Source organism: Microtus oregoni, unplaced genomic scaffold (genome assembly GCF_018167655.1).
Source record: "Microtus oregoni isolate MIOR12 unplaced genomic scaffold, Mior012 000017F_ref0000208, whole genome shotgun sequence".
Lineage (NCBI taxonomy): Eukaryota > Metazoa > Chordata > Mammalia > Rodentia > Cricetidae > Microtus > Microtus oregoni.
Window position 1 is genome coordinate 4,878,892 of NW_024543076.1, and position 23,609 is coordinate 4,902,500.

General features: G+C 42.8%; 1 protein-coding gene across 1 annotated transcript in view; it reads right to left on the minus strand.

Annotated features, from left to right (window-relative positions):
• Reck (reversion inducing cysteine rich protein with kazal motifs) overlaps positions 1 to 20,598 on the minus strand; it is a 66,890-nt gene extending 46,292 nt beyond the window's left edge. The window contains exons 1-5 of the mRNA XM_041667888.1: positions 20,440 to 20,598; positions 8,142 to 8,200; positions 5,023 to 5,097; positions 4,018 to 4,054; positions 1,983 to 2,068 (exon numbers count right to left, since the gene is read on the minus strand). Coding sequence (XP_041523822.1) covers positions 1,983 to 2,068; positions 4,018 to 4,054; positions 5,023 to 5,097; positions 8,142 to 8,200; positions 20,440 to 20,539 — 357 coding nt within the window. The 5' untranslated portion in view covers positions 20,540 to 20,598. The remainder of the gene's footprint in view (positions 1 to 1,982; positions 2,069 to 4,017; positions 4,055 to 5,022; positions 5,098 to 8,141; positions 8,201 to 20,439) is intronic.
• Positions 20,599 to 23,609: the final 3,011 nt, after the last annotated feature.

Sequence of the window (23,609 nt, forward strand, 5' to 3'; positions counted from 1 at the left end):
AAAATCTTCATTAACTTACTATGCATGCTATTTATTTTGTATAGGACACAAATTAGTGTATGCTAATTGTTGGCATACTATTCTTTATTCATCAAAGAAAACCTTATACGCAAATATTTGGAAGTTCCTAGAATACAACAAATCTTACACAATGTTTTAAAACAAATAGCACTCCAGCACTTACTTAATATGCAGAGCTCCGGCCTAAGCTCTATGGTTTGTTTCAATCTCACATAACAACATGGTTCTTTTGTTATTTTGGAAACTACACAACTTTGAAGGAAATATAAATCAGAGGTCTTTTAAAAAGCTGAATTCTATGCTAGTGAATTTCCTTGTGAAGCTCTGCCAGGGCACTTACATTTTGCTTTTTCTTTAACCCTTCATATTCAACATTTTATACTATCTCAAGCCAATTTCCTCAGAACAGCACCCCATATAACGGAGAGCGCAGCTGCAGAAGCACACAGCAGCAGTCAATCAGCCACTCCTCCGGTTCCTTCTCAACAGTGTATGAAGAAGGCACTACCCTCTCTATCGTCAGAGGCTGAGCTCAGAAACACAGCAGGTTACTCATCATAATGAAGTATGTGCTTGCAAAACAAGGCAAAGCAAATGTGCTGCCAAGCGGTTTTTCTTCTACACGTCATCAGGTTCAGCGCAGAGACACTGCTCAAGAGTCATGGGATTGCATCCTTTATTTCACTTCCTCCTATTCTGTCACCTAGTCCCGTGCAATTTTTAGCAAACTAACTGATAAGGGTGGGGGAGGTGTAGTTGGGGAAAGGGCAGGAAGAAGAATGACTGGCAACTGCTTTATGTCCCCAGGATTTTAGTTCAAATACTATATAACTCAACTTTGCCTCAGCGTTTGGAGGGGAGTAGCAGACAGCTAGGCTATGTGCTGCCCAAACACCGCAGTGCAGGCTTAGACAGCTTTGTGTATAAAAGTGAAGGTGAGGCTGGTACGCTGGCTCACTCCGATAACCCTAGCACTCGGGCGGCAGAGGCAGAAGAACTGCTATAACCTGGGACCTGTCTGATCTACACAGGAGTTACAGACCAGTCAGGGCCACACAAAGACCCCTCCACAAAAGCATCACACAAGAACTGCAACAACAGAAGGGAAGGTAACACTGGCATCTCACAGAGCCCAGAGCAAGCTCCAGCTATGTTTACAGGTCAGTTTAAATAACCATTTAAACAGCTAGCATCCCGGTTAGGGCTAAACCACCACTTGGAGTAGAGAAGCCAGGAAGCCAATATTACTAAATCCGAGAAGCTCCTAAAAAACATGCAGTGAACTCAGGGGCCACCCTGAATTTGTAGCAGAGATGCGCCTATCAAAGAGAAGCCAAAGCTTACTAGAGGAGTCCCGTGTCTCCAGAGCAGAGACAGGGTAGGGTCACATGCTCAGAGTAGAGCCATGATGAAATAGAAGGGAAGAGGAGCACAGAATAAGCCGCTGCCACTGCTCTCATCCAACAGTACCCTAGCTTCACATGACCATTTGCAGCTGCACTGACTCAGCATGTGCTGTGCAAAGGACAAAATGCCTTGGTCCCAATAAACTCTTCTGTGTGTGGCAGAGAGATGAAGAAAGAAAAACGGAGCTGGACAGATGGCTTAGTGGCTAAGAGCACTGGCTCAATTCCTAGCACACACACATTGGTTCACAACTGTCCATAACTGCAGTTCCAGGGGATCTGCTGCCTTCTCTGGCCTCCAGATGCACAAGGTACACATGTGGTACACAGGCATACAGGCAGTCAAAACACCCATACACATAAATAAATAAATTTAGGGAAAGGTAGGAAAAGAGAAGGTTGAGGATTATACATGTAGTGGCCGCAACTGAGACATAACCTAATGCTAAGTGTGTAGTTTCTGCAGGTCACCTCTCCAAAGCTGCAAAGTAGACAAGGCAGCTAAAACTCAAACTGTACTCCATGGTGCTTAAGAGCCTGATTGTCGGGTGTTACCTGCTTGCATGCCTGTCGACACTCCAAGCCAATAGCCAGTTCACAGCAGCCTAAGCCAACCCAGCCATCAGACTTCTTAAACACACCTGAAAAACAAAATGTTCAAGTGTTTTGGTCTAAGTATCAATGAAGACAAATAGTATACAAAACTAATGGATATTATTACAAGACAAAGTGAATGTCCATGAGGAAACTAGTTCAGACAGCAGGGCCTAAAAACGATTATGTACCTCCCCTGGTCCTAATTCCCAGTGATGTCAGTTTCCTTGGGGTACCACACTACATGACTATTAGGCCCTTTGGTTTTATCTCCTTTTGTTTGCCCTGAGCTTGGTCATTCTCAATCCTGGGTAAACAGCATGTCTATGAGAGGACATGCAAAGTAAGGAAAGCCAGGGAGAAAGGCCTTTTCCTTATTTCATACCGTGAATCACATACAAATATTCTGATACAATTAAGCAAATAGCCAAAAAATGAGCGTGTGTATCTTTTGTGTTAAAATATTAAATATGCAGAGTAGCATAAACTCATTATCTTATTTTAAAACTGATACATAGAAAACATGCAGGATCAATTTCTACGAGCCACTCCTGGCTTTGATGGGCAAACCTAATCATTTCAAATTACTATGTATTATTTTGGTTTAGTTTGCTTCCTTGTATTCAGACACTCTCACTCTTAGACTAGTGAACAGAATCTGCAGGGATCATAAGCTGTGCGAGCTGTTATTCATAATGCAGTACATTGCTATCCCCAAACACCCTACAACCTCAGAAAATAAAATTATTCAACAAGCTCTTTTGTTATTGAATCTCTACTATATACAAGCTACTCTATTACATGGGATATGAAATTATAAAAAATAGATAAAATATACAAGAAGCAGCTCATTGTGGAGACTGTAGTTTGGGCTGAACAGAAGTGCACTGCTCAGTTTGTTTGCAATGCAAACTTCTGAGAATACTAAGAAACTCTTTCAAGCTAAGAACACAGGGCATATTCCTGTATCCTAAGCATTGGCTTTAACCAGGGCTGGAAAATGAGCTTCAATTCCAGAAGACCAGGAATGTCAGGCTACAGAATTTAGGCTTTATTGCAATGGAAGCAGAAATCCCTGAGTTATTCTTTCTGAAGGAGATGAGAAAGACAGAAATAATGTGCTGAAACATTAATCATAAATTTATAATATATAGTAACTATTAATTATGACTATACAATATTCTATCCCAAGAATGTAGTGACAAAGACTTGAACTAGGAATAGAAGAGACAGACACAAGGTCTTGCAAAGGGTGTGTTAATGGGACTAGAAAGAAAAAGCCATCAAAGGTAATTTTCAAGTTTCTGGGCTAGTTATCTTTCCAGCTAACTTTGGTTTTGTAATTCAGATGTTACTTGAATGCTGAGATCCAGGCCATGGTGTCAATTAATCACACAAACGGCCAATTCCCTTCCTAGGGCCGACTAGTTAACAACTTAGCTGCCCAGTGTGGAGAGAGGAGGGGGAGTTCCACATACTAGAGCAGCCATAGTCCCTACAGCAGGGAAGAGGGAGCAGGGGAGAGAGCCTAAGGTCTAAAGCCAAGGTGACATTACAAGGAGGTAGCAGTCAGTAAGATCACATGTTACAGGAAACTCTGAGTACAAATGCTGTAGAATATTATTTAACTATATAGAGATGTGTTACATTTGGCTTTGCTACAGAATATGACTGTAACTCTGTAAAGGTGTGTTACATTTGTTTGTGCTGCATTTGTTTAACTATGAACAGATGTGCTGCTGTTTCACCTTGCCACAAGGCAGAAGCGAGAGACCCACCCCAACAAGGCAAAAAGGAGTACCAGCTCCTGCAAAGTCGGCCCCTGAACACACAGGTGCCATGGTGTGCATGTGTCCATGTATACATGTTCATGCACACACGTGCATGCACACACACATACAAAGCAATAAGAAATAAATCATTTTTAAAATCCTATATACAAATCAGGTTTAGGACTATGGTTCAGATTTTACATTAGTAAAATTAATTTACTTACCTGGCAAAGATGAATTCATACAACTCCAAATTTCAACCTGAAATTGTAATCACCAAAATGCTTTTATGCAAATAACTAGCTTCTATACATGATAATCTCTACAGAAATTATGCACAGTTAATTGGATTATGGATGAAACCATATAACCATAGGGCTAACTCCATATTTAAAAAATAAAAATAAAAGCTGGGCCAGTGTGATGGTTCAGTGGGTAAGGGTGGTGCTGCCAATCTCTGGGACTCTCAGACCCTTGTGGCGGAAGGAGCAAACCACCTGCACACACTGTACTCTGATCTTAACGCACTTGCCATGGTGTACACACATGCGCATGCATGCACACACCAAGTGTAAAAATGGTAACTACTGCATATGCCTTTCTTGTTTTTCCACTTAAAGTACTGGGAATGAGCCAGGTTACTCGGGTTTCAAGCACAGTCAGCACTGTCTGACCTTCAGCACTTCCCTCTTGCACACAGCAGAGGCCACTATATCTACAGTTCTCTCACAGAAGCTTGTGCGCTCTTGGCCTGGCCCACACACATTTCACACAAAGAAAACAGCCCAAACCCTGGAGACTTCCTCATTCAGACTTCAGGCCGTGTATCAACAAGAGTGTGACAGAAATGGAGGGTTAGGAATCAGCCACATATTTTCTTATCTAAAATTCAATTTTCCAAAATCCAAATAAACATTGAATTTAGTTATTACAGATTTCATAAAATTAGTCAAATCACTGATAGAATTCTAAATTCTAGATGAATACAGCAGTGAAATTTAAAGACTGGAATACATTGGTAGTTAAGACTATTGTATTCCCAGGCACTAAAACAAGGATAAAAGGCGAAAGACACTAATCTATTTAGCAGTTCATAAGAAGATTATTTTGGGTTTAAAATTTTATTCTGATCACATATTCAACCACTCTTGAGAAGTGTGATAAATCTAAAAGTAACTCAGCCCATGGCTTCATGTATACAAAAGGTGTCACAGTGATGTAGGGCTTACCATCGTTTCTGGGCAGTAGTCTGGGGCTCTCTGCAACAGATGTTTCAGTCGGGATTCACTCTTTGAGGAGAAAATCTATTTGACAAAAAACCCAAAAAACAAAAAACATAACAAAACAAAACAAAAAGACAAAAACCTTTGAGCTTTCTTTCTGTTTCTTTCTTTCTTTTTTTAAGAAAGAAGAGTTTTCTAAAAGTATCATCCTCTAGATATCCCAGTTTCCTCGAAGGCTATGTTTTATAGAGGGTTTTAAATCGAGCTGAGGTAAGATCTGTTTTACACACTTGTTCTCACTGTATATCCCAGGTTGGTCTGAATTCAGGATCTCCTACCTCAGTCTCCAGAGTGCTAGCATTATACATCCAGCTTTTGAGATAACATCTCTCATAAGATTATTTGATTAATTTGGGAAATAATCACGAAAAGTCCAATTACATCAAGTTGAAACTCTTTTCTATTACCCTAATGTGGAGAAAAACAAGCTAAATAATACTATTATTATTTAGCCACTTGTCTCCAGAACTAGCAACTATAATTAAAAAGTAACAGGAATTAGAATATTACCATTTTGTAATATCTAGTGAATTAATGCATTTAGGCAATTATCAACAGTAACTATTAAACATCACAAGAAGGGACACCTATATCTATTATCATTCAGAGGGAAGACCTGCCAAACAAAACAACCAAAAAAATCTTCCAGTTTGATCAAAGAGTCTGGCTTTATTTCATAAGGCAGATGCAAATCAAATGTGGTTGTTCAATTTAAATGTAAATCAAGCAAAATTAAATAAAATTAGAGTATGGGAACACACCCCTGTAACTATAGCACTTGGACTAGACTAGACCACATTGACAGTGTGTACTATCATACACACACCCAGGGGAAAACTACATTGGATATAGTGGTACAGGCCTGTAACTCTAGCCCCTGGGAAGTGAGAGGAGGAGGCCATCCCTGGTGCCATGAGTTTGGGTCAAAAATTAAATAAATGAAAACTCGAGTTCCAGGTTTCTTAGGCACATTTCAGGTATGTGAGGGCTAAGTCTTGTTTCTCAACTTGACTACATTTAGAAGTAACTAAAACCCAGGTATCTGTGGAAGATTTTTCTAGGCTGTACTATTTGAGGTGGGAGACCCACCCTTAATCAGGATCATCTGTCATCAGAAGATTCACCCTCAATCTGGGCCACACCTGGCGGCACCCCACATAAAATGACATGGAGAGGAAGCTGCTTTCTGTCTGCTTGCGCTCCCTTTCACCTGAGTTCATCTCTCCTGAGCCATTCCTTCACTCACATTGGATGCTGCTTCCTCAGGGCCCCAGTGTGGACTGAAAACTGACAACTCTTTCAGACCTCCCTGGGTCTCCAGCACCAACCCAAGACTGCCAAGACCTCCAGTCTTGTGGACTGAACAACTGCAGGATCCTTGGCTTTTCTGTCGGGAAACAGCCACTGTTGAACTACTCAGACCACAGCCTGTAAATCTGGCGCTCTCTCTCTCTCTCTCTCTCTCTCTCTCTCTCTCTCTCTCTCTTTCTCTGTGGGCAGGAAGGAAATACAGAGAAAGTTATACTTTTAAATAATCTCCTGGGGGCTGGAGAGATGGCTCAGCGATTAAGAGCACTGGCTGTTCTTCCAGTGGACCTGAGTTCGGTTCCTACATGGCAGCTCACAATCATCTGGAACTCATGTTCCAGGGGATCCAACACCCTCTTCTGTCCCCTGAAGGAACCAGGCATGCAAGTGGTACACAGACATACATAAATGTAAACATAAAAATAAAAATAACTTTCAAAATCATCTAGTTTCTCCTCTCTATTCCTCAAAAATAACAAAAGCAAACACAAAATAAATAAAAAAGTCCAAGCTCCCGAAAAAAGTTAGAACACTGGTGAGATGGGCTGAGAGCATAAACAATACGCTCTGAGAGCGGACAGCCTGTTTGGCCTTGCATCACAGTTGTGTCTTAGTGGCTAAGTATGGACCGCATAACGAGGGATGCTGAGCGCTCAGTCTCCCTTCCTCCAATCACTGGTGTGGAAACTTTAGTAAGTTAGTTAACTCCTATATCTCAATTTCTTTACTTACAAAATGAAGGTGACATTGTCTCCAGTCTATTACTACAAATATTTGAATAACGACTGAGATCATTACTTCTCAAGCTCTAGAGAACTTCTAAAGCTACACAATAGCCCTAAGATGATGAAACAAAAAAGCTAAGACTTTACAAAGAGATATTGCTTCAGTAGAAGTTGCATAAAAAGGCTCAACCAGAAAACAAAATCTTAAAGAGCAAGACAATGAATCCGTGGTCTCCACAGGTCTAACAACTATTAACACCTTACATTTGTTTTAACTATCTCAGATGTGCGCTATGATTATTATCAGCAGCTTGATTACTTTAGGACTCATTATAGATAGTGAGATTATTTGTTCATGTACCCTAGCAGGGGCTTGGAATAAGCTCAGTTGGTAGAGAGCTTGCCCAGCATGTCCACAACGCCATGTCCTAGTTCCAGCACTGCATGAAGTAGGTGTGGTGTACAACAATAGTCCCAAGCCCGGATACATGAGACACTGTCAGTGAAAAATCCCCAAACAAAAATACCCCGAATTAAATCTTAGCATGTTATCTCTTTAGAATAAGGGCTCTGTCACATCTAACCACAATACCATGACCAAGGTCAGGATCCCAATACTGATAGAATACTATCAGTTTATGTCCAGGTCATAATTTCACTAATTCATCTCACTAATTTTTGTTATGAAATTTATTTTTTATTCCAGGATCATTCAGTGCACTTGCTGTCAAGTCTCTTTAGTAAATTTGATCTAGAATCATCCTTCAGCTTTTCTTTGCTGGATAACAGTAGTCTTTTTAATATAACTGATATGTCTAAAGAGTATAGGCCATTGTTTCAAGGGACCTCAATCTGGGTCAGCCTGACTGTTCCCTTAGGACTCAGGTTATGAGACTATGATTCTTTTCAGTGCTTCAGGTCAGCTAACACATTATTTGTGATGTAAACTATAAGTTGATGTATAAGACTTTTCCAAAAACAAATTTAATAAATGACTTATCTGATTGTGCCCACAATTATTATCCAGCTTACCTGTTCACATACATCACGGCACATTTGGTTATCCTTCGAATGATTACAACATACAGCACCTAGGGCGAAAAGGAAACAGGACGTCTCACGGTTAAACAACATCATTGTTCAATAGGCTGTTTTTTTGTTTTCTGTTTTTGAGACAGGTCCTCCTGATATGCACCATAAGATGGCGTCCAAACTCCTCATCCTCCTGACTCAGCCTCCAAAATTCTGGTGTTAGAGGCTGTACCTAAGGCATGTACTATCACGTCTGGCTGTCATTACTCATTTTAACTGGATCTTCAAGGTGCATCTATTATAACCAAGATGCCAAAATAGAGACATGGTCTTTGCTCTAGAGAAACTAATAGGAAGGAAAGGCTGTCACATGATAAAAGTAGCTACTATTATTGTGTACTTTTCTTCTTCTTCCTCCTCCTCCTTTTTTTTTTTTTGGTTTATTTTTTCAAGACAGGGTTCTCTGTGTACCTTTGGTGCTTGTCCAGAACTAGCTCTTGTAGACGAAGCTGACCTCAGACTCACAGAGATCTGCCTGCCTCGCCTCCCGAGTGCTGGGATTAAAGGTGTGTGCCACCACTGCTTGGCTATTGTGTACTTTCTATGTGATACATTTTCTACTAAGCTTGCTTATATATTTTTCAGTCATTAAGATTACTACAGACAATATTTTGTTAACTGTAACACAAAGCTAAACTGGTTTTAAAATAGTGAATTTTGTTTAGGACTTGTTGAATCTAAGGTTCCTGCAGGATATTCTGATGGAAACTCTGGTAGAGTCCAGAGTCAAAGCTTGGAGTACAGCCCAGCCTAAAGATTCAAATGCACACTTTCTGCCATTTTCTAAGGAGGCAGCTCTCTCTTCTGTCTCTCTCTCCCCCCTCTCTGCATCTTTGTCTCTTTTTGTCTCTCTCCCATTCTCTCTTCCCTTATCCATTCCTTTTATCTCAATAAACTCCACACTCAAAAAAAAAAATTCAAATGTGCAAGTCATGAGTATACAGCATAAAGGGGTAGGATGCTGCCAGGTAGTTTTTACTGAGAAGTAAACACAGCAGCAGAGCCTAATGAAAAGCCACAGCTGAGCCACATGAAGGGAAGGAAAGGGGGCTGAAATAGAGCAGGAGAGAGGGCAGCCATTGAGCAACAAACACTACAAGGAATGTCAGGTGCCCACAGAGACAGAAGACAGACTGAAGGCTGGAAAAGAAAATGAGTTTGCTTAGAAAGCCACCTGCTGGCTGGGTGTGGTGGCCCATATCTGTGAACCTAGCATTTGGGCTGAAAAAGCAGGAAGACTCAGAATTCAAGGCCAGCCCAAAAATAAATAAATAAATAAATAAATAAATAAATAAATAAATAAATATTAAAAGCCACCTACTGAACATCTCAGATAATTTCTTTTTATTTATTCACTTGCTTATTTATTTTGCATGTGTGAGGTGAAGGAAAGTAGTCAACATATGGGAAGAAAACTAAGAGGAAGAACTGTCAACAGAAGTTTCTTGAAAAGGCCACTTTTAGTTGAATATTCTACAGACTGATTAGGACTTCCTGATTGTGGTAAACCCAATTATCTTGAGCTATCTTTAGTCCTTAAGAGTCTTGTATCACCCACCTCTGTACCAGATATGATATCCTTTGACTATCACATAAAATCTCTGGAATATATTAATTTAGCAGATCGTTAACCAGCTTTAACTAACTCGCAAATGAAAAGTGTAATCAAATAAATAGCATCTGAAACCTAGAGTAGAAATCTCCCTGCTCTGCTACAAGCAACTGACCTACTGTCCCCACCAACATGTTTAGTAACTATAAAAGCTACTGACTCATTACTTTCTTCTGTAGTCTCACTATAGAAGTTTTTCCACAGTGGACCGTATCATCTAGGGTAACCAGAACCCATGCTCCTGGGCCATGGTCGCTCACATTTAGCTCAGAACATACTATTTCTTATTCCCTTTGGAGCAGGAACATGTTCTGCTTGCCAGAGCAGCACCCAAGAAACCAAGTTAAGTAGAAAGTTTCAAGATGGTGGCATGTGCTACACACTGCTGTCAGGTGAGGTGGCATTCCTATTAGTCACAGTGTTTAGGGTTCTAAAAGATACTGTTATCAGTGTGAACCAGTAAAGGCAAGACCCAGTTCAAGAAGTACACACTCCCTCTTCCCAGGATTAGGCTGTATAGTGAAGAATCTGGGTGGCTTTTGTTCTAGATCTTGAGAGGGAAGATGCTAGATCCTTGGAATTTCCTCAACAATAGGTGAGCACCTCTGTTATGATAAGAAGTAACCCAACTGCAAAGCTTCAGGGTAGGGACTAGTCAGGTCTAAAAGACTAGCCTGAGACTGGAGGATTGGGATTTGAGTCATTTATCAACTTGACCTCTCAGTCACTGGTGGTGGTGGTGGGGAATAGAGATTGAATTCAACCACTGAACAATAATTCAGTTAATCCTACACAATGGAAGCAGATAAAGACTCTGACACAGAAGTTCAGTAATGCTTTCCTGGTTGGTGACTACGTTAATGTGCTGGAGAGATTATATATATGTAAATGGACATTGATTCTGCTGGGTCTGGTGGCATTGCCTTTAATCCCAATAGTAGCATACGAGGTCAGCCTGACCTACACGGCAAGCTCCAGGCCAGCCAGGGCTGTACAGTGAGACCATTTCAAAACTAAACTACACACACACACACACACACACACACACACACACACACACACAGGGAGAGAGAGAGAGAGGGAGAGAGAGAGAGAGAGAGAGAGAGAGAGAGAGAGATTGATTCCCTGAGAATCAAAAGGCTGCCAAGCTCAACTCTGGAAACAGTTTCTCCACAAAGCAATGGTGGGGCCTGTGGTCTTACTGGACAATTGGTTTTCATGAAAGACTACTGTGGGAGAGCTTTCTCGTGGGAATTCTATATGAAAAGCTTCTGTGAGTTCTCAGTGTGTGACTGAGAGACTCGCAAACACAGCCTGGTGTGTGATGCAAACCGGCAACCCCAGCACAGCCTGGTGTGTGATGCAGACCTGCAACCCCAGCTCTCAGGAGCCTGGGCAAAAGGAACAGCCAGCCTGGGCTACAGAGGGAGTATGAAGAGAAAAATTTTAAATCTAAAAATGGAAAGAAAAGTCTAAACACACACACAAACACACACACGTCACTACGTTTCAGAAGGAAAAAGTGCCTTGTATTAAGTAGTCTTACTTTCTCCGGGGAAGGCCCAAGCATTCCTGAGACCCTCAGGGCAGCGCTGCATCTCCAAAGGCTCTGCCTGCAGCCCCGCTGACGGCGAAGGCCCCTTACCTGACCTGTTGTGCTCTTCTGAAGTGCTCTAGAAACTGGCACTTTCTACTGCCCTCTAACACAAAGGTCATATGAGGGCAGAAAATGCAGCTGATTTTGAGCAAAGATAACTCAGGGTAACATATGGTCCCAATAAACATGGGCTTAACAAAAAGAAAACAATCAGGCAGACAGGAGTCTGATTTGGGCATAGGAATTTGTGAAAAAAAAAAAAAGTTCTTGAAGCAAAGGTCTATTTAAAACAGTCACAAAATATACTCTAATAGCAACTGGAGGGTTTATATAAAATAAAATACAGACCCCTCCATTTTACATGTAGTAGTAAGGGTCAAATTTATTGTGGCGTGACTTTCAAATGAGAAGTTTCCAGAAAGAAACAGCACCTTCAGCTGACCGACCATTCTGCAGTGCTGACCAACAGTTGGCAGCAGTGACAGTGGACAGGTTGGAGTATCGCAGGTCCAGAGCCTAACTACAATTTATCTTGGGCTATCTTTAGCCCCTAAAGACCCTGTGATTTTGGAATGTATTAACTTAACAAAATCCTAGTTTTCACAACCCAAAGGCTAAGAACGCCACCATACAGTATCTACAGAAGTTACTGCTTTGCTGCAACCCACCTACTTGATGTTTCCACCAATGTATTTGAAAGTGCCTTATTTATGACTTTCTTTGTTCTACTGCTATAAAAACTTCACCAAATTGTTACAGCGTTGGAACATGGAATTTGGGGTAACCTAAATCTATGTTCCTGGGCCATGGCCACTTTTATGTGGCTTCAGAATAAACTACTGCTTATCCTTTTTGAGGTGACAGTTGTGTTTTTGTGTTGGCACAAAGCTAAAACTAAAAAAAATATATATATACACACAAAAAAGAAAGAAACCACAAAATTTGAAAAATAAAGATGAAAAGGAAAATGATTTCTACTCCAATTGTCCCACCGCAATCTCTGCTGACATTCTGGCATATTTCCTTCTAGCTTTTCCAAAAGCTTTTTCTGGTACTTCTGACAAAATAGGATGAAAGAGGGCAGCCTGGAGTCCTGCAGTAATAACCCCTTTCCCTCTCAACAGAGCATTCCTCTCTAATAGTACACTTCCGCCCCTGGGAGGACTGCCACCTCCAACAGACCTGGGAGCCGCTGCCCCATCACACTGCCCCTGCTGATTGGGAACAGTAGACATTACTGTATTAGTGAACACTTTTCTTATTTTTAAACAAACAAAAAAAGCCTTTTTATAATCTTTAACACTACATCCTTTTCAAGAAATAAGTGTATACCTATATTCCCTTCATATGCTTTCACCGAGGATATGAAAAATCTGAATGCAATTCAAGTAGCAATTAAAGGACTTTATCTTCTTTAGAATAATTAAAATGGATTAACTAGGTCATTATTCAGCTATAACTGGGGTGGCAGATGAGGAGGGGAACAAACAATGCACAATGCAGTGCTTAATGTTTTCTACAAGGCAAGCTACTCCAGAAACACTTTGTTTCATAATTTGATTCTAATTTGCTTATTTGCTAACCCAATTTGTTGTAGTTTGAAGCTCTGCTCATTGCCATAAAACGGACCTGGACAAGGGGAGAAACGTTCAAATAAAGCCTGAGACTGACATGAGAGTCAAAGGCACAGGTTTTACCCTCATTAAAGAGATACAGATGCCATCTTGCCGTCTTAGTCTCAGACTCTGATTACAAAATTAATGAAAACCAACGGGAGATGCTAACGGCCTCGTTTGCTGGCTTTAGGAAGGAACTGGTGTAGTCTGGTAATATTCGAGCAGAATTATCCAATGATCTGAAACACCAAGGCCTGGCTGGGGCTGGAGACCACAAGCAAACTACAGAGAGGCGAGTGGGCACAGGCACACGCTCCAGCTACACTCGGAAAGTGCAAGTGCTAAGGCCAGAGAGCACTTAAGGAAGCAGATACGCACCATAATCTAAAAATAAACACCCTTAGGATTCCAGGCTTTTTGAAGTTAAAAGGGATTTTGCCACAGAAGCCTCCCAAAAGCTGTAATTCAATTTTGTCATTGCAAAGCTGTTCCTGCTTTCTATGCCAAAGAAAACAGGTCCTCCAATAAATACATTCTAAAGAACTACTAAAACAGAATATGTACATATGTACATATTCATATATATCCTACACTACTGATAGAAAAACAGAATCTGGGATAATACCAAAATTATAAATAAAAAGATAAATTTAAAGATAAATTCTTATTTTCAGTATGTGAAATCTTTTAAGTAAAGTTTGACTTTTAAGACAACTTAGAAAGTGATAATCACTAAAAATATTTAAATAACTGTAACTTTAACTTATAAATACAGCCATGCAAACTGTCTCACTTACTTCCTAAAAAACATATAAGATGAGCACTGTGCTACAGACCTTTATTTAATCTTAGCATCCAGGAGGCTTGGGTAGGAAGGTCACTATGAGTTGGTGGCAAGCCTGGGCTACAATGCAAGACTGTCTAAAAAGACCATTTAAAAGCCCCTCCACTCTCCCCAAAACAAAGAAAGATATGCATATATATGTATTTATTTATATATTTTATCAGCCAAGGAAGAGCCAAAAGTAAATGCTTAACCATATACCCAGCACACAGTCAACACTGCTAGTGTCTTGTCATGCTCCATCTGTCTAGACACACATAACCAGATGCAGTTTGTTTCTGCATTACAGATCACCCCCACTGCTTGCCAACACTGCAGTGTCCTCATTTGGTTCTAATATCAATAAAACTTCCATGTTATTTCTCCTTGTTTTTAGAGATACGGTGATGTCACTCTTAATCAGCAGCCTATCTCCTGCTGGTCGAACTTTAAATTTCCACATCTTTCCCTAGTTTTCCCTTCCTTAAACTTTAATTATTTTAGTGAGGAAAATGTACATCTACTTGATCTCATCTAACCCACAGTAAGTCTTTCTTCTTTAATTTGGCTGTTGATTTTCTGGTTAATCAAAGTGTCAGACGTGGAACCTTTAACCCTCGTCTCTTCTCCGTCATTTCACTTGGGTATCAGACAGTGACTGTAAGCCTCTGGCACACTGTTCAGTTAAAATCTGCTCACTGATTAAAAATTAACGTATCTATTATATTATGCCTTTAAACTTTATTTATTTAATGCGTATGGGTGATTTGTCAGCATGTATGTATGTGCACCTTGTTTGTGCAGTGACCATGGAAGTCAGAAGGTGTCAGATCTCCTGGGACTGGAGTTAAGATGGTTGCAAGCAGCTACATGGGTATTAGGAATGGAAGAGCAGCTAGTACTCTTAACTGCTGAATCATTTCTCCAGCCTTCTTGTTAACTATGCCGCCCAAAGGCTTATTTTATTTAGTATTTATGTGTGTGCGTGTCTTTGTGTGTATGTTATATATAGGTGGGTGCTTACAGAGGCAAGAAGTGGGTGTCAGATCTTCTGGAGTTGGAGTTACCTAATGTGGGTACTGCAAACAGAACTTGGGGCCTCAGAAGAGTTGCAAATGCCCAAAAGCACTGAATCATTCCTCCAGCCCCATATAATTGCCTTTTAACAGGAAAGAAAGTACAGGGCATAGTCTCTCACTTCATCATCTCAGTACTAAATTACAGTGATGCTCTCATAATTCAGGAAACAGCTTGATTTAAAATATATCTATAACTGGAGTCAATCAAGTGCCCAGAAGGTAAGCAGCCACTGGTGACAGGCTTACAGGGTCAACAGACTTGGAATTAGGGATGCTGATGAGCACACAGAAAGTGCAGGAGCAAAGAGGAAGTGTAAAAAATGCACACAGCAGCATGGCAGGGAAGGGCTCTCTCATGCAGGTTGCTTCTGAGCAATTTTCCTCTTTCTCTAGGGCTCTGGAAGGTGAAGAGTGTGCTGAAATGCCCCACCCCTGGTGCACGCAATTTCCTTAGATGTTACAGAAGAGCCCCGGATCTCAGCCAGCTATCTCGTTTCCATTCCTCGTCATCAGACGCACCTGACTCAGATATTCGCTATTAGAAACAACTAGGGGTGACTCTTCTGAGGATTCCTAGTTGTCAGGATTCTTGGGGAATTCCCTTCCTCATTCTCCAGGGCTCCCATCAGAAACAAGGGATCTAATGGTGCAAAACTTAGTTTCTAATGACATTTCTTGGTTAGAATGTCTCTTTCAATATTATATATATATATATTTAAAATATATATATTTAAATATATATTTATTATATTATTATATATTATAATATTATATATTATTATATATTATATATTATTATATATTATAATATTATATATTATTAAATATATAAATATATATATTAAATATATATATATTTAAAATTTTGTTGACACAGGGTCACATAAAGCATGCTAACCTCCGCCTCACTATATAGAAAAGAATGATTTTTAAACACCTAGTCTTCGTGCCTTCATCTTCCAAGTGCCAGTATTCAGGTGCGTGCTATCACACCTAGCTTTAAAAAAAAACCTCATTTATATGTGTGCACACAAGTGGGCGCACATGTTGGGAGGTCAGAGGTTGATGGCTGAGGTCCTCCTCAGTCACTCTCCTTTTCTTTGAGACAGAGGCTCTCCCTGAGCCTGGGCCGTACCAGTGAGTTCCAGGGATCCACTTCTTCACCCACCACCCAGGACCCAGTGCTGGGATTACAGACATATGCTGGTGCATGACTTTTTGTGTGAGTGCCCCAGCTCTGAACTCAGGGCTTGGGCATGCGTCACAGGTACTTTACTGATGGAACCATCTCTAGCTGTCCTTGTGTGCCATCCCTACCCACTTGCTTTTGAGACGTGTTCCTCCCACAAAGAGCCAGGATGGCTTGGAACTTGCTATAAGCCCAGGTGGGTTTTAAACTTGCAATCCCCCCCCTCACCCACTGAGTGTTGGAATTATAAGCACATGCCACCATGCCTGAATCTTGGCAATATTCGTGTTATCTCCAAGCTTTGTAGCATTTGCCATATCACGTGCTACATGCTTGATGAAATCAGTTTTTTTCTCAAATACATTCTTTAGACTTGAAATTTAAATCGATATGTGCTAATTAAACCATGTATTAGCAATGTAGACATTCTGCAATTCTTGGGGATTTATGTGTTTCATTTTAAGACATGGTCTCATTAGGTGGCCCAGACTGGGCTCAAATTTGAAATCCCCCTGCCTCTCTACCTCCTTAGTTCTTGTATTACCACTACATGCCACCATGCTTAAAGCTCTGGTGATGTTAAAAGTCTGAGCTTCCCACTGAACTGTAAGCCCCACAAAAGGAGAGAACATGTCTATTTTTCCACACCACTTTGTAACTGGGGTTGTGATTTCCAGCACTATTAAATAGCAGCTTAACAAAGACTTGGGGTAGTCAGCTACTCCTAATATCTATCTTCAACACATACAAAGATGGACTTCTCTCTTCCCCGACTCTGGCCCCCGACACTTTCCAGGGCTGGGGACTGAACTCGGGCTTTGTGCATTCTAGATGCTCTACCTCTGAGCTACATCCTCAGCCCCCAATGAAACTTTTGGCTCTGTTCCTGCCTCTCCTGCCAATTCTCCTCAGTACTGCTTTCCCCATCCTTCCTACCTTAGAAAAGGGCATCACTTTTATCAAGCTCTTTAAGATAAAACAAGCAATAACCTGTAATTCTTTCAACATTGCCCACATTGATCTGTCAGGATATCTTGACTCCCTTTTACTTCCACAACTTCCCAAGTCACCATTATCTTCTTTGAAATATTGGAGCTCTATTGTTGTGGTTGTGGTTGTTTTGTTTTTGAGAAAAGGTCTCGTTATGTAGCCCTGGCTGTCCTGGAACTCACTGTGTAGATGAGGCTGGTCTTGAATTCACAGGGCTCCACCTGCCTCTGCCTCCCTAGGTCTGGGAATAAAGGCGTGGGCCACCCACACCTTTTTGAAACACTAATGGATTTCTAGTAACTCTTTACTCTTTTATATATAATTACTACTTTATTTCTATTTTATTTCAGGTTTCAGAAAGTGTGATCTGAAATATAAATCTATGGGGCTGGAAAAATAGCTCAGTGGCTAAAATATACATCAAGCCATATCTCCCTTATGTAGAATTCTTGATTTCTCTTCATACACAGAATAAAACCAGATGGTTCCAGCAAAGCTAGGCACCATCTAGCCCTAGCCTACACTCTGGGTCTTATGGCTCTGTTCTTCCTACGGATGCAAGAGAGGAACTCCAACTACGGTACGCCAGGACAAACTGTAGGATCTGGTCTGTCACTAGCCCTTACTCTTTCCACATCATGGGCCAAGATAGTCAGAGGGAAGAAAATCTGCTTCTTATTACTTTCCTCCAGATAGGCGTTTCCTTTTCCTAACTTAAAATTCATAACATTCTTTTCCTGGATTCTAGGCTATTACATAATCCCTCAAATGTCAACTCCTTGAAACTTGGCCTTTAATGTTACCCGTCTTTCTCTTTTTTGTATTATTACAAAACATCTTAAATAGAAACAGAACCACTAAGGTGCTATAGACACAGACTCCGAGCCTGCAGCGTGGGCTCTTGTCCCATCCTCTAATGAGACGATCAGTGAACAAGCTGCAGCACACCCTTACCTTCACCCCAGGAGAAGAGTCAGGGCAGATAGAGCAGAAGGGGTCAGTGACCTGGAAAGCTTTGTACCAGAGGAGACAATCTTGGATGGGGATAATGAGAGGGAAATGAGACTGTCTGAACAGGACTACAAACCAGGCCTTCACTGGAACACAATTTAATAATTGTGTTCTCAATTTCTGCTTCAGACCTTCTACAGACCCACAGTGGAAGCTTTTGTCCATTATGTTAGCCAATGTCCTTCACATAAGAAACCCACACTACTTGCTTCCCAGAATTTAGTGCGAGAAATGAGACTCGATTTACTATAGAACGTGGAATTAACTCTTTTTATCAAATAATGCAAACCGTATGAAATCACAGATGTCTTGGAGATGGAAGGGCTACTGGAAATAACTAGCCCAGTGTGTTCCATAGTGTTATAAAGAAAGTTAAATAGTAGACGATTTTTCTTCTTTCTACAGCAGTTTTATTGAGATGTAAATCACGTCTTGTGAAGTTTACCCTGCTAGGGTGTGTTAATTCAGTTATTTTCAGCACATTCAATTATACAACATTTCTATCACCCCCAAAAGAAACTCACATCCAGCAGGCGTTCTCTGACGCCTCAGCAAATAAGGGTCTTTGTCAAAGGACTTCTCGGGTCTCTTGCTGTGAATGCACAGGACGGGCTACGGTGCAGGGTGTTTCACTCACACTCGCGTGTAGCTTCAAGGTATCACTCTGTGATCCATGCTGGCCTGGGTCTTGTGGCATTCCTGCCTTAGTCTTCCAGGAATTACAGGTGTAAGCCACTACACCTTGCTTGTCCAAATACATTTAAGAGCTAGCATTTTGGTGTCTGCTATGCTAAGTGCTACCTCAGCTAATGTTCACAGTAAAATCTCAAGAAGAGGTTCTCAGTCTTTCTAATGTTGCGACCCTTCATGTTGTGATGTGCCCCGACTATAAAATTATTTTATTGCTACTTCATCACTGTAACTGTACTACTGTTGTGAATCATAATGTAAATATATGTTTTCTGATGGAGTTCGGCCACCCCTGTAAAAGGGTTGTTGTGTCCCACAGGTCTGAGAATCGCTGATCTAGACAATACCATATATAAAAGTGTGAATATTAAAGTTAAAAAGATTAAGGCTAAGTAACTTGCTAAGGTTTTCCTCGAGGCCCTACTCTACAATAGTAGGAGATAAGAAAGGGTGGCTAGTATTCTACAGATCATATCTTCGGGCTAACAAGAACACAGAGAGGTAAGCTGAATTCGTCAAGAATTTATAACATTCTTTCTTTTCTATTACTTTTCTTACTAGTGTATAGCTAAATCTAGAACTCAACTAGTTAACTAATCCTGACAAAATCCCTCCCTTCTTCAAATGCCTGCCTTTATAAACAAAACAACAACAAAAACCCCACAATGTTAATATTATAGACTTTCTTAAAAACCTTGTTGAGACTGAGTTTGTTTTTCGCTATGCGCCTCACCCTCTATGCAATACACTCCTCCGTTACATTCGTCATACAAATCCCAGGTATCTTTTGATGGCTAGTATAGGTAGTAGGCACTTGGTCTTTCTCATCTTCTAGGTGAATGTCACTCCCTCCCCCCTGTGCCCCTGCAGCCCCGCTCTCACCTCTTCTCTGAATATGTTTGCCTGAATTGGAACTCCTTCGAGCTCCTATCTTAAGCCACCTCTCAGGCCGAGGTCTCCCGGGAAGCACAAGTTAGTGTCAAGTCCGAAGGCTGAGCAAGGGGCAGGAGCATCCTAAGCGGCCAAGCTTCCTACCCATCTCTGATGGACGTAACTGCTTGCTCTAAGAGGGCCCAAGAACACTCTCTGCTCAAGGCGGCCGGCCGGCCCCAGGGTGATTTACCAGTTTGTAGTCACCCCCGTCCCAGCACCCGGGGATCGGACGGACAGTGCACCCACATGGCCGCCTTGTGGAGCTCACCGCCACTCAGGCCAAGTCAGTCAAATCAAAAATGACAACAACTGTCCGGGCAGCGGTAAGAGGGCGGCACCTACGAATCCCGTCCGCGGGTCAGGGCGATCCGGAGCCCAGGCACCTCCTTGCTTTCTGACAGGGACCCGGGCCAGGCACCAGGGTCGGGCAGGGCAAGGGGCCCCTGTCTGGGAGGTGACACAGCAAGGCCTCGAACCCAAGTCACCACCCCTCGGGTACGGAAGATCTCCAGCGCAGAGACGGCAAGGAAGGGGAGCGGCCTCCGGGTCCCGCCCCGGCCCCGCGCTCCAGACCCGCAAGGGTCCAGGCCGCCGGCGGGTTTGGGGGCGCGCGCACCCCGCCCCCGGCCCCGCGCCATCTTGGGGCGCTGAGACGCTCGCTCGGGACCGCCCCGCCCGTGGCTCCCGCGGCTACTCACCCGCGCTGCCCGGAGCCAGGCCCCCCGACACCTCCGCGACCCCCGCCGCGGCCAGAAGAAGCAGCAGAGCGCCTCGCGGGGAGGCCCGGACGCTCGCCATGTCCGGGCCGGGCGGGTCCGAAGCCGCGGGATGCTCGGACCCAGCCTGGCCACCGCAACCGCTGGCACCAAACCCCGCCCCCAGCTCCTTCGGCCTCGGGTGATTGGCTGCGGCGCTCCGAAGCCCCGCCCTGACCGCTCAGCGTTTCCAAAACCTCCCGGGGGGCGACAGCGCGCCCTGGACCCTGGCTCTTTGTTATGGGCCAGCTGTGTGTCGCCTTCGGCCTCAGGCTCCCGGGCTGCGTTCTCCAAACGGGAAGTCAGAGGCTGGAGACCCCTTTGGAGCGCCTCTACCGCCTGCTGGGGAAATAGGGGACCCCGCGGCTCAGAGGCGGCTGCTCTACAGGTCCGTCTGAAATCCAAAGGCTAAGTCTACTGAACCGCAGCGGGTGCACCGCTACCTGCGTCCTCCTGGATACTCAATATCCTGTCCAACTGCTATCTCGTCCTGAAGAAGGAGCGTGTCAGCTGGCCTCCCCTCAAAGTCAAAGGGCTCTGCTGAAAGGCTACGAAATCACAGGGTGGCCCCACTGTGCCAGTTCACGCACTGTTAATATCTTTTCCACCCAGAGAAAAGGGCAGGACAACATTTATGGCTAGACTTGGAGAGTCTGGAAAGTCATAGTTTTTGGAGATGGATCTTCCCGTGCCACTCTAAGCATCTACTATGGAGAATGTTCCAGAGGGTCTACTAATCAAAAGCTAATTCACTGGGGTAAGAGCGCCTCTGCTCTTTCTGTCGCCCTTGAACAGATCCATTTTAGAGTTACCTTGCTGTTCAGAAGTGAAGCCAATTGCTTGTTTCCACTTTCCTCTGTTCAGGGCACTAAACGCAGTGATCAGATGGTAGCAATGGCTCTAGTGGAAAGAGCAAGGTCTTGATGCACCACTGGGTTCAGATTGCACACTACTCCCGACTAGCCCTGTGTCTGTGGGTGAGGACATTTTACTTCTGAGGCTCCTAGTCTCCCCCACTCTGACCTTCTTAATAAGATTAACGAACATACTGTGTTTGTTTGTTTATGTTTATTTAACTAAATATGTATTTTGGAGGCAGGATAGCATAAAGCTCAGGCTGACCTTGAACTTACTATGAAGCCAAGGCTGGTCTTGATTTCCTGATCAAGTGCTGAAATTATAGGCACCCAGCTTCGTAGTGTATTTCGAATGTCTGAGACAGTACCTGGCACAGTGAATAACGTGGGCACTCTGAAACTGAGAGATCTTAATTTGGGCCGTGGGACTGATTGGCTGAACTTATTTCCCACCCTGCCCTGACCACTTTGCACTTCTTTAAAACAATGGACTTTCCCTTTTAAAACACTTTTTGAGGCTTTTATACATGAGCACTGTATTGTGTCACTGCTAGCCCACCCTCTTCCCCTTTCAACTAAAGTTTTATTTCTTTTTTGCATTCACTTCTTTTAATTTTTTTTCAAAAATTTATACTTCCTCCCCTCCTCCCATTCCCCTCCTGCTCCCCCACTCCCCCTCCTCCCTCCCACTTCCTCCTTAAGAGTGCAGGGTACCCTGCCCTGTGGGAAGTACAAGGCCCTCCCCCTCTATATCCAGGCCTAGGAAGGTGTGCATCCAAATAGACTAGGGTCCCAAAAAGCCAGTACATGCAGTAGAAACAGGTCCCAGTGCCATTATCGATGGCTTCTCAGTCCGTCCCCATTGGCAGCCACATTCAGAGGGTCCGGTTTGATCACATGCTCATTCAGTCCCGGTCCAGCTGGATTTGGTGAGCTCCCATTAGATCAGGCACACTGTCTCAGTGGTGCGGTCCTGACTTCCTTGCTCATCTTCTCCCTCCTTCTGCTCTTCAACTGGACCTTGGGAGCTCAGTCCATTGCTCTGATGAGTGTCTCTATCTCTATCTCCATCCATTGCTGGACGAAGATTCTATGGTTGATATTCGAGATAATCATCAGTGTGATAGTGGGGCAAGGCCAGTTCAGGCACCCTGTTCTCTGCTGCCCAAGGACCTAGCTGGGGACATCCCCGTGGACACCTGGGATCCCCTCTAGAGCCAAGTCTCTTGCCAACCCTAAATGGCTCCCTTAATGTAAATATCTTCTTCCCTGCTCCTATTTCTGCCTTTCCTCCATCTCCACCCTCCCACTCCCCCAAGCTCTCCCCAGTCTTTCCCTTCTCCCTTCTCTCTCCCCCTCTCCCCTTCCCCCAACCTCATCTTCACCCCTACCCCCACCTCCATGCACCCAACTTTTGCCCGGCAATCTTGTTTGCTTCCTATTTCCAGGAGGATCTATATATGTTTTTCTTTGGGTTCACCTTGTTATTTGGCTTCTCTAGGCTTGTGAACTGTAGGCTTAATGTCCTTTGTTTATGGCTAGAGTCCATGCAAAATTCAAGGTGTCATTGTTTTTTACCACTGAGTAGTACTGACATTAAAATTCTAATTAACCCAATTAAAAAATGGGGTACTGAACTGAACAGAGAATTCTCAACAGAAGAAGTTCAAATGGCCAAAAGACACTTAAGGTCATGTTCAACTTCCTTAGCGATCAGGGAAATGCAAATCAAAACATCTTTGAGCTACCATCTTACACCTGTCAGAATGGCTAAAATCAAAAACACCAATGATAGCCTTTGCTGGAGAGGTTGTGGAGTAGGGGGAACACTCATCCATTGCTGGTGGGAATGCAAACTTGTGCAACCACCTTGGAAATCAATGTGGAGGTTTCTCGGGAAATTGGGAATCAACCTACCTCAGGATCCAGCAATACCACTCTTGGGAATATACCCAAGAGATGCCCAATCATACTACAAAAGCGTTTGTTCAACTATGTTCATAGCAGCATTATTTGTAATAGCTAGAACCTGGAAACAACCTAGATGCCCCTCAATGAAAGAATGGATAAAGAAAGTGTGGAATATATACACATTAGAGTACTACTCAGAGGTAAAAAACAATGACATCTTGAATTTTGCAGGCTTTACTTTTTAGGATAGTTTTAGGCTCATAGCAAAGTTGAATGGAAGGCACAGAAAGTCCATGTCTCCTGCCTTTCATCTGCACAGCCTTAGCTATTACCAACGTCCTCCAC